At 39.4% G+C, this 10,059-nt stretch overlaps 1 protein-coding gene across 1 annotated transcript; it reads right to left on the bottom strand.

Moving 5' to 3' along the window:
- Positions 1-1,541: 1,541 nt before the first annotated feature.
- LOC135933962 (allatostatin C-like) lies at positions 1,542-8,686 on the bottom strand. Its single transcript, XM_065475447.1, has 4 exons — positions 8,541-8,686; positions 7,070-7,148; positions 5,772-5,885; positions 1,542-1,949 (listed from the first exon to the last, which is right to left on the bottom strand). The coding sequence occupies exons 3-4, from the start codon at positions 5,883-5,885 to the stop codon at positions 1,788-1,790; spliced, it is 276 nt and encodes a 91-aa protein (XP_065331519.1). The 5' UTR covers positions 7,070-7,148; positions 8,541-8,686; the 3' UTR covers positions 1,542-1,787.
- Between the last annotated feature and the right edge of the window lie 1,373 nt (positions 8,687-10,059).

Below are 10,059 nucleotides of genomic sequence, written 5' to 3'. Positions count from 1 at the left end.
CGCAAAACGCAATTTAGTGCCACTAATTTGGAAATAATCCCTCCACAAACAAAACTACATTACAAAAGCAACCCTAGTACGATAATCAAATATTTCATAAACAAAAATTTAACATGTATGTAATTTTTTTACGGTGAGAATAAACAAACATAAAAAAACTAAAATGAATTATGTTGAGACCAATTTAATTTCCTGATAGACATATTTTTACAAGATTTGCTTTTCATGGCTATCCGTATGTTTTCTTTAGTAATGCAACGTTTAGTTATGAGCATAATAACGATTGTAGATGTAATTTCTGCAGCGAGACTTGTGAAAAATATTATTCAAAAGTGTATGCAGCAAGAAAATTGGCTTCGAGAGAAACAACAAAAATGTGTAAAAATTTATAATAGATGTAGTGTTGCACGCATATTGCGCTAGTTAATTAATTAACATAATTCCTCACATAGTACCGCCCCTATTAAAAACAAAAATCCAGAGTTGGAAGTGTCCCTGGTCGCCTCTCATCCAATCAACTTTTAGCTATTCCAATTACTACTTTCACGCTCAGGGAGTTCATCAAGAGCCAATTTGGAACTGTTATATAAAGCCGCTGAAGAGAAGAGGCCAAAGGTTAAGAGCGGCTCAAAGGGTGCGTCTTTGTGCCCTGGGGCGTGCCTATTGATCCAGCCTCGTAAGCACCCTATATCATTCCAAAGAGCTCTTTCGCAGTGACTCCGAGGGCCCTCGTCTTAATTACTCGGCCAGACCTGCTCAATAGCCGCGGCGGCGGTCGGTGGGCGACGAATTCTCGCGGGACTTTTTCTCTTATTTCCATTCACCGCGTGCAAGAGAGAGAGAGCCCCAGCAGCGAAGCCAAGGTCCACTCTTCGGGGGTTGCAATCTGTCGTCGGCAGTCGACTTCTATTTGCCGCCTGGAGAGGATCGCCTTCCTGCCCAAATAAATCGAAAGCTGTCACTCGCCGCTCTTATCTGCTTCCGCCAGGATAATTTGCAAATATATTGTTGTTGTTGTTGTATGTTGTCTGTTACTGGAAGACAAGGCCGTTTAGCGTACAGATCATGTAGGTTTTATATAAATATATGCGATGTTTTTGTTAGAAGGAAAATCGTATGTATTCGCTAACAATTTGTTAAGTTTTGATTTTATTTAAGTGCATGGATACAGGCAATTGACAATTATTTGAATTGCTGAATGCGAGTTGATCGATGAATAATTTGTTATTCTATAATTTGCAATAATCCAAGAAGGACTTTGTTACAGTAAATACAGTAAAAACTCAAAATGTAGAGCGCTTGACCACATTTTCTTGGCAGATTTCGATTCCTCTCCTCGATATATGTCCAACAGCTTATGAAACCTTATAGGGAAACTCTTCGTTGTGAAATAAAATGCAATTTTTCGGTCGTCCTCAGCCTGAATTTTTATTTGCCATGTAAAAACAAAAAGAGACTAATGAGTTTCAATCTAAATTATTTTAACCTACCAAATTACCTTCGTAAAGATGATGGGGAAGTTTGAGAAAGAAAGAAAACTCTTTGAAACAGCTATGATTTATTTCCAGTGTATTTTAATAAAACTTACTCGTGACAGGGTGGAAGATTGAATGTGTCAAGGGCGTTAGTAGTAGCTTTTTACGACGACATCGATTGCTTGAAAGGACGATTGATGAAAAGACTATAATTTGGCTTCTCTTACATAGGGGATGGGGCTAATATTTGCATTACATTTTATATTGTGTTGTTTAATTTAAGAGCTGCTGGGCGGCAACGACGACGGAGAATTAACCGAAGCAGGAGACTGCGTTGAAAGCGCACTGTTTCCAGTAGGAGCGTTTGCGCTGCAGGTCGGTCACGTCCAACTGCCTACGCAGCCTGCTGACTATTTGCTTGGCGAACAGATAGTTCATCAGGGCCGTCTCCACGCTGCCGTCGTCCTCACCGAGCTGAAAAAATACAAATGACACTTTCATTAATCGCGGGAAATTAAACGCCCGAACGGCGTTAGAGTTGAAAGTGAGCTGATTTTAATTAAGAGTTGATGAGTGATTATTCCATATAATGTTATATTATTTTTTGGCTTTTATTAAACTTAATAGAATAGTATTAGGAGTACAAATATTAATAATAAAATTGCATTGGAATCTCAGGAGAATTGTTACTTCATTGCTATTCTCTGAGAAATCTTGGCGAAATGAATTTTTTTTGCAAACTCCAGGAGCGGGCTGCTCTTTAAAATATTTAATTAATTAAAATCATCCTTGTTATCCTCTCATATGTAGATTCAATATAAAATAAAAAAATGTTGTTATTTCCATTTGCTCACGTGTTTGCCAAACTTTTGATTAAAACCCATCACGAAAACTCATCGCGCTCATCATGTGTCGACTAATTGGCAGCTTAATTAAGCCCCCCCACGTGAGCGCTCCACGACAGCCACGCGGCTGCTTAATCAAAACACGCTTGAAATTAATCCATAGCGCCTTAGAACAATGTATGAAACGATGGAATCAAACGCGATGCTCAGCATCTATTTGGAAATTGAACGACTAGCTGACTTAAACCAAGCTTATGAGGTCTCGAGTAACGAGAAGGTACACATAAAAAATAGAGGCTGCTTGCGTTATTGCGCACGTTTCAACGTGAACACAATGTGACTGCGAGCTAAAAATGTGGGATCATTATGTATGTATTGGAACTGAAGCAAGAGTATGTAAATGACATTTAAAGTAAAGTTCTGCTGTTGAGTCCAGTCGACCCAAATATATTTATTTGATATTAATAGCTGCCAATTGTGTGTATGATTAGAGAGCTTTAAAAGTTGAAAATTGCAAAGGGGTCAACAGAACTAATCTACATACTAATTAAAATATTGAAAAATAAAAAAATTCTGAGCTGCATTTTAAATTTTTGAGAAAATTGCCAACAAAAGTTTGCATGCTAATCAATCGGCGATTACTGTCTCCTTACTAGACATCATGATTGTGAATTGGCTTATGTTTAGAAGTTAAGCTATATCTGATCTTTCATTATTTCCGCCTTTTTAGATTCTGTCAAAATTCAAATATTGCCAGAGGGCCGCCTGTTAAAATATTATACCAGCGTTGGGAAAATATCGAGCGGGTATCTGTCTAAATTTTTCCAGATACATAGAATATCTAATGACGCCAATTTTGAGACAAGATAGTAATTGGCCCGGAAATTCGCCTTCTAACGAAGACGGCGATAAATCAAGTGTGCGCGCTCCGAGAGAATGATCGCGGTGGCGTCTAATAAGCATGCGGCGTCGAGTTGTCGTCAACGCGCGCGAGATGAAATGCGATCGTGTCGTTTCGTGCACCAGATGACGTCATTTGCATACCTTGCTTAATTACGTATGCGTGGGCAGAAGCTGGTGTACGCGTTTCTAATAATCAAATTCGCACGACGCATCTGTTGGCGCAAAAATGCGTCACCTTGCATTTTCAAAGTAGGCAACCTGCGCGGCGTTTACGAGAGACAAGTTGCATATTATATTTTACGGTTAAGTTTATCCTTGACTTAAAAATATGAGACGAAAATCTTGTAACCTTTAGCGGGTAGCATGTGTGCGCCCAGGCTGCAATTATTCGAGATTGACTCTACACATTCACCCCATCAAAAGCCACTCGTGGAAGGATATATTTAGTTGCGAGCCCGTTTGCCTTTGTGCATGAGCAAACCTCTCAAATTCCGACTACGTGATATAGAGTCAAATTGCAAGCGCGAAGCCTGCACAAATCCCTCGCATTGTAAAGGCATGTTTGCATTTGCTTTCGCTCTGTAATCCACCTCGATTATCAGCGTTGCAATTGATAATTAATTCTGGAGCAAACCACACTAGATGATTGGTATTTATGGAATGCGTGGTCAATTATGCATGGTGAGATGCTTAGGTATTTCACATCATAGATTCAACCAATGAAATTTCAAGATTTAACGTTTAAAAACGTCAAGTAGAGCTTTACATGCCGAAAATTAAAAACAACATGCATTTATTACTGTAGCAAGTAGTTCATTTGTGAAATTTAGCGTCAGTTAAAATTCAGATTTCGCCGAATTTCTCGAAATATCGATGGTTTTGATCCCTCTCGTCGAAATCTATCCAACGGTGTGCAAATTATGAGCAAAATTTCCCTAAGTTTTGAAAGAAATCGTTGTTTTACAGTAGGGAGTCAGTGCTCGCCGCTTGAATAGCATGCAAATATTTGAGCCAAAGAGATTTCTTTACAAACAGCCGTTGAATAGACAATGAAATATAAAGAAATATTAAAAAACAAGCCAAAGCCAAGAGAAATTTCGAAATATTCAACAATACCCATAACAAGAGAACAATAGTTAAATTTCCGAGCCGAAACTGAGAACTTCAAAAGAGCAAAACCAGTTCCCAATAAATTGATCAATCTCCTTTTCCTTGTCCTGGTGTAATATACGCTTGAAGTTAATCCTACAATTTCGTGTCAGTTGAGCAGAAATATGGAACGCCCTAAGGGCTGTATCAACAAGTCGCGTGTTGCATTACCTTACCACCGTGTCTCATTCCAGCAGGTTGGTTTGCACTCACGAGTTTTGATTCACTCTCATGCTCGCCTGCGCGCCACCCTCGCAACCCAAATCCCGCGGGGCAGCTACAATTCTCAACTTTGTTTGCCTCATTCGCGTCTGCTGTGTATATTTACCGTGGCAGCCACTTTTATTATTATTTGCCCGTCTTCCTCACTATGTGTGGAGTCGGAGCTGAATGAGCAACACGTAGGCTCTGCCCGATTAATTTCGTAGACAAACCGTAAACATAATATTTGGCATTTGTGCATGTGCTAATCTCGCAGCTCGCCCCCTGAATTAGCTGCTTAATTAAACTGGCAATACAAACCGCGTTAATCACCGGGGAAAAGGGGAGACTGCAAGAAAAGCAATTACGCGACTGACTGCTCGGATATTACCGGCTGACTTTTCGCTCGAAAAAGAGTAACTATTTAAGGCCACGCAGCTAATCGATTAGAGGCCCTGCGGAACCAGAGTCATTATAAAATTCATTTCCGGCCCTCCGATGTTCCCGTTTGCCAAGTTTATTTTTCCCTGTCTTTCTTTCTAATAATTTCTTGTTCACCTAACCAGGACCAAGTTGAGTTATTTTTCTGAATATAAATTAGAACAGAGAAGAAGAATGAGCTAAAAATTCATTTTCTCATTCCAAACGCAATTATTCTAAAGAAGGAAAAGTTTTTTATCATCAAAGAAGTCAATGGCCGAAAATGACTAATCAATTATTTTGTTCATTTCTCGACGTCCTGTTTTTCTGCGCTTGATAAAAATGAACGGCCAAAAGGATCATTGGAAATTTTTAAACATTTATTCTACAAAAAAGCAATAGATCAGAAGTTTTATAAACAATAATTGCCAGTCTAAAGAGTAAAAAAAAAACAATGAAATTCTGCTTTCCCGGATTTGAGAGAAGCGCATGCTGCTGTATCCATTTCCGCTACATAAAAGAGCAAAAATGCCGCTTTCGCGAGCCCGATTTCCTCTGCTGGCCCTTCGCCATGGTAGAACAAAGAGGTACTTCATTGGCAAATTCCTGGCTTTGAAGCGCATTTTGTTCCGCCCGCGGTGCCGGGTGCCACGAGGTAAATTTATGAAAATTTATTCCCTCTGACGCCATCCTGTATTTAAAGAGTCGGGACGAGCAAATTGGGCTTCAAAGCCCAATGGGCCATTACCGCATGCAAATTGAAGGGGCTTGTACTCACGTCAAGAGTGTTGGAGAGCACCTCCTTCTGCTCCGGCGACAGGGCCATGGACCAGGTCATGGTCACGGCGCACAGCAAGCTCAGGGCTACAAGGGTGACGCTAGCGGTATGCATCTGCAAAATGCCAAAAGCCCGTTGCATGTATTGAAAAATGCCAGAAGATGGGAATAAACGCAGGTGTTAAACTACAAAAATTTCCCGCTAGTTTTTAGCCCGAATTCATGAGCTTCCTTCCCTGTGGATAACCACAGTCCTCAGACAGGGAAGGAAATTGAAGTAATGAAGTAAAAAAACGCTTTTAATTTCCCGACCGAATTGAGAGCATTTGCCTTCATTTAAATCTACCAATTGTATAGATATTTATTTTGCATTTAGCTTGAGCCACAAATATGCTAATTTTGATAAAATCCTCAACAAAAAATTTTAATTACTGTAAATGGTCAAACGCGATAAATGAATTTTGCAGGTATTTTGTAAATAATTTATTTTGATTATGTATGACTTAGGTACCAAGTAGACCTGTTCATTATTTGTTGTCGATATTGCCTTGTATACGACATTTATTCTGAGCTATCAACGGAATTAAAAAAAAGGGGAATTTTCCCCTAGACTCTTTGCGAATTACATTAATTGATATTGATTACTCTATTCACTTTGGATGTAAAGTGAAGTTTCATGGATTTAACCAGTCGGGCAAAAACCCATTTAGAAATTCCATAATTAGACAAGAAAAACTGCTGATTACGCATATTTCGCGATTGAAGAAATTCCACCAAATAAAATACTTTGTACCCTTTTAAAAATCCATCATTTCACCTAGTATACCATGACCTTTGCCATTTTGAAGCCAGTAAATGTCGCGGTGAATTTCTAATGGGTTAAAATCGCTTTGACGCCATTGATCGCATTTAAAATTATTCTCAAGAAAGCGTCAAAGCATTCTTAAGTCGTACGGCAATCTCATTGTTTGCCTCCTTCAGTGCGCCACTCGAAAAATATTACAAAATATTAATGGCCTCTCGTTTGGCCGCCCGCGGGGCGTGCACTTGTTGCAGCGCTCGATGGGTAGGCAACCCCATCAATAAAGCGAGGCTAGAGGGTGGACGTGCCCGAGCATTCGTTTCAAATAAGCCGGCGCCGCGCGGAGACAATTAATTATTCCGCCGCCTTCAACTGTCATCGCTCAACTTTATTTGCTCGAAATGCGAAACGCGAGATCCCACTTACTCTGCTAATTAATTGGAATGTCCCGACCAGCGGCCCACCGATTCTCGCGTCACGCGCCTAGCTAAACTTACATTTTTGTTGGCAAAGTTGAATTGACGACGTTTGACAGTCGACGGGGAGCCGTGAAATCGTAACACACTGTGGCAGGCTCTGAAACATTTTCCATTAAGAAATTAAAGTTTGGCCCAAAGGTCCTGACATTTCCGCAGATTAGGCACGCCGCGGCAAAGTGCACGTTTATGTTTTCTCCGCACTCTTGGCGTGCCGCAGGTCCATGCCAATTTTTCATTTCGAATTTTCTTCGGCTGTGGATTACAACTTTTATTTCTTCTGAAACCCTGCTATTTTTTACGACAATGGTTTCTTTCTTCTGCTTCTCGCTTGTTGCTGCTAAAAATAATTCATTCACACCATTTGGAATGAATAGCAAATACATTTCAGCTAAACGAATTTTTTAATTCCACTCTGGGTGGGAATCATATGAATGGATGGCTACAACAGAAAGGCCCTATCAACTGTGCTTTGCCGGTGCAATTAGTAATAATAATCAATCAATCAATTATTTAGATCATTTAGAGACACTATGGTTGACGAAAAGATTGACTTTACTCGTTGCTCAGCGCAAAAGAAATAAGAAATTACTAAACTAATTGTAAGCTAAACAAAATCTCACCACTCGAAAGAAAAAATTGAAATTACACTATTTGTTCAAGGGTGAAAGTCACTATTCGTAAAATCCTTTAAGATTAAAATTAATTTCTTCGTGAATCGTTAGTATTTTTTGTGTTCAGGAAAAGAACAGCAAACGAGTGATTTAATGTTTAAATCGCAAAAACTTTGGTTTATAGAAAGAATGGTAGAGAAATGATTGCAAATTACCTCATGTAATTAAATACAAAAATTGGAGAACGATGGAAGCAATGTAGCTATGATGCTTCCGAATAATACTAGTTGCGTTTGGAGAGTAATTTATGCTTTTGCAAATGAAGTTCGCAACTTATACAGAGCTGGGAATATGGAAAAAGAGCGCTAAAAATGAGGGAAAGAGGAAAAGGCTAGCAAATGTAAATAGCAGTATGGCAGAGATTTGCATAGTTTACCGCGCGCGGAGGGTGGCCACTCTGCTCTATACAACGCCATGCAAATTATATTTGTGTGCTTTGTTGACAAGGCGAAACAAATGGATGAAATTATGGCACACAGCTGTGTCAAAGCTAATGTGTAATAAATTTCAACGCATTCATTAATTGAATCAGCAATAAATGTGTTGGTACAATAAATTGATGAATTACCCTGTTATTAATTTGTGAAATTCTTTTGTCTGCAATATATATTACGTTTAATCAATAACATTGCAGAGGAGAAATATTAAAACTCATATATTCTGCATAGTTTGCAAAAGGAGACACACGAGTACCGTGAAATACGTTTTTTTCTCGAAATATTATGAGAATAAATGACAAAATTTCAAAGTTAAGAGAGTGGGAAAAAAAGGCTGGGCAGAAAGCCAAGAGCGGGGCAACGAGGCTTCAGCAGACTCACCTTGGACGCTGCTGGCTGGCAGAATGAGATGGCAGAAGGGTCGGCAGCTGCCTTTATCTCTGCGGCCGAGTGCATGCGCAGGGTCCCGTTTCGGCTGGCGTGCATGGATTTGAGCGGAAAGTCAGTAAGCAGAAGCAGGCGAGCCCCTATCCGCCCACCGACCAACCCACCTTGCGAGACAAGTGTCCCACCACACGCAACACCTCGAACACCCTCTCACCAGTTGCACTTGTTTTGCAAAAGAGGCGCGCGCCACCCACACTTGGGTGACGACTGCCCCTCCAGCCCCCTCGCAAAGAGAAACCCACCCGTGCGATAATTGATGCGCGCAATTATCACCAAAATAGCTTAATTAGGGTGATCCATCAAGCCGTCCTAATTGCGATTTCGAGACATGAGAATTGCGCATTCTACCTTGTTTTGGATGAACTGTTTTCCAGAAAATTAGCCTCTCGGAAAAACTAAAATCAAAATTTTACTAGATGATCATTCAAAATTTACACAAAAACTGATTCTCAAACATTGAATATATTTTTAAAAGGAATAAAAAACAGCAAATTAAATCAAAAGAGCAATTTAAATTTATATGATTAGGCCTAAAGGGGCGAAATAGCCGCTGAAAAGCAAGAAAGCTGCTAAAATTTAACTGTTAACTATCCATCCTGAACTATTCAAAGTAGAGCTGAGTTATTCGATATTTTTAAATTTCATAAAATTCCTGCGTGCAATCATCTCTGTTTTGTATTGAGATTGCTGCTTTTAATTTTTAAATGATTGTGTTCATGGCTCTAGGTAAACATTTATTAAATTTATCTTGACACTGTAGTAGCTTTTTTAATGATAAAATTTGAGCTAAATAAATTTTATGGCAATCAGAGCTATACATGACGCATAAAATAAATCTCCAGTGCAATAAATACTTCCAACTCCCGTAATGTAATTTAAAAATTGCTCTACAGGCAGGTGCAAAAAATATGAGCCGCCAAATATTGGTGACGTCGTGCTTTTCATGCAGATCCGTGATGGCTGATGGGCCAGCAAAGGATTAATGCGGGTTTCGAATTAGCCATGAAAGGGTAAGCGTGTTTGGCCTTGGTGATGAAATTTGCTCTTCGTAAACAACATGTATGGCAGCAGCCACTTCCGACAATTGCTCCACTGACAATAAGCTCTCCAAAGAGAAAACGCACACGGCCGACAGTCAATTTCAGTTTGTCCCACTGATCAGTAGTTTGAGTTAGCAATTAGAACGTAAGGATTGTGCACTCGGTAAGTAAATGTCAATGAAAGTCAATCCTTTTGGGTTTTGTATTATTGTGTATTCATCTTATACAATTTTGAAAAAAAAAATTACAAGCATTTAAAGTTAAAAGAAAAATTCTTGTCACGAGCACATTTTACTAAAATGACATGAGGAAGAATAGGCTGTCAGAAGGTAGCGGTTTTCCCGATCGATAACAAATAATGTCATCTCACTATTCATTCTTTATTGATCGCTAGAGACGGTGGAATATTTTTT

Source organism: Cloeon dipterum, chromosome 1, assembly GCF_949628265.1.
Source record: "Cloeon dipterum chromosome 1, ieCloDipt1.1, whole genome shotgun sequence".
NCBI lineage: Eukaryota > Metazoa > Arthropoda > Insecta > Ephemeroptera > Baetidae > Cloeon > Cloeon dipterum.
This window is presented reverse-complemented; position numbering and strand designations above follow the sequence as displayed.

Coding starts and splice junctions, on each gene's coding strand:
- LOC135933962 (XM_065475447.1), bottom strand. CDS start 5,885: ATGCATACCGCTAGCGTCACCCTTGTAGCCCTGAGCTTGCTGTGCGCC. Junction 1,950..5,771: donor TGCTCTCCAACACTCTTGAC/GTGAGTACAAGC, acceptor GTATTTTTTCAG/CTCGGTGAGGACGACGGCAG.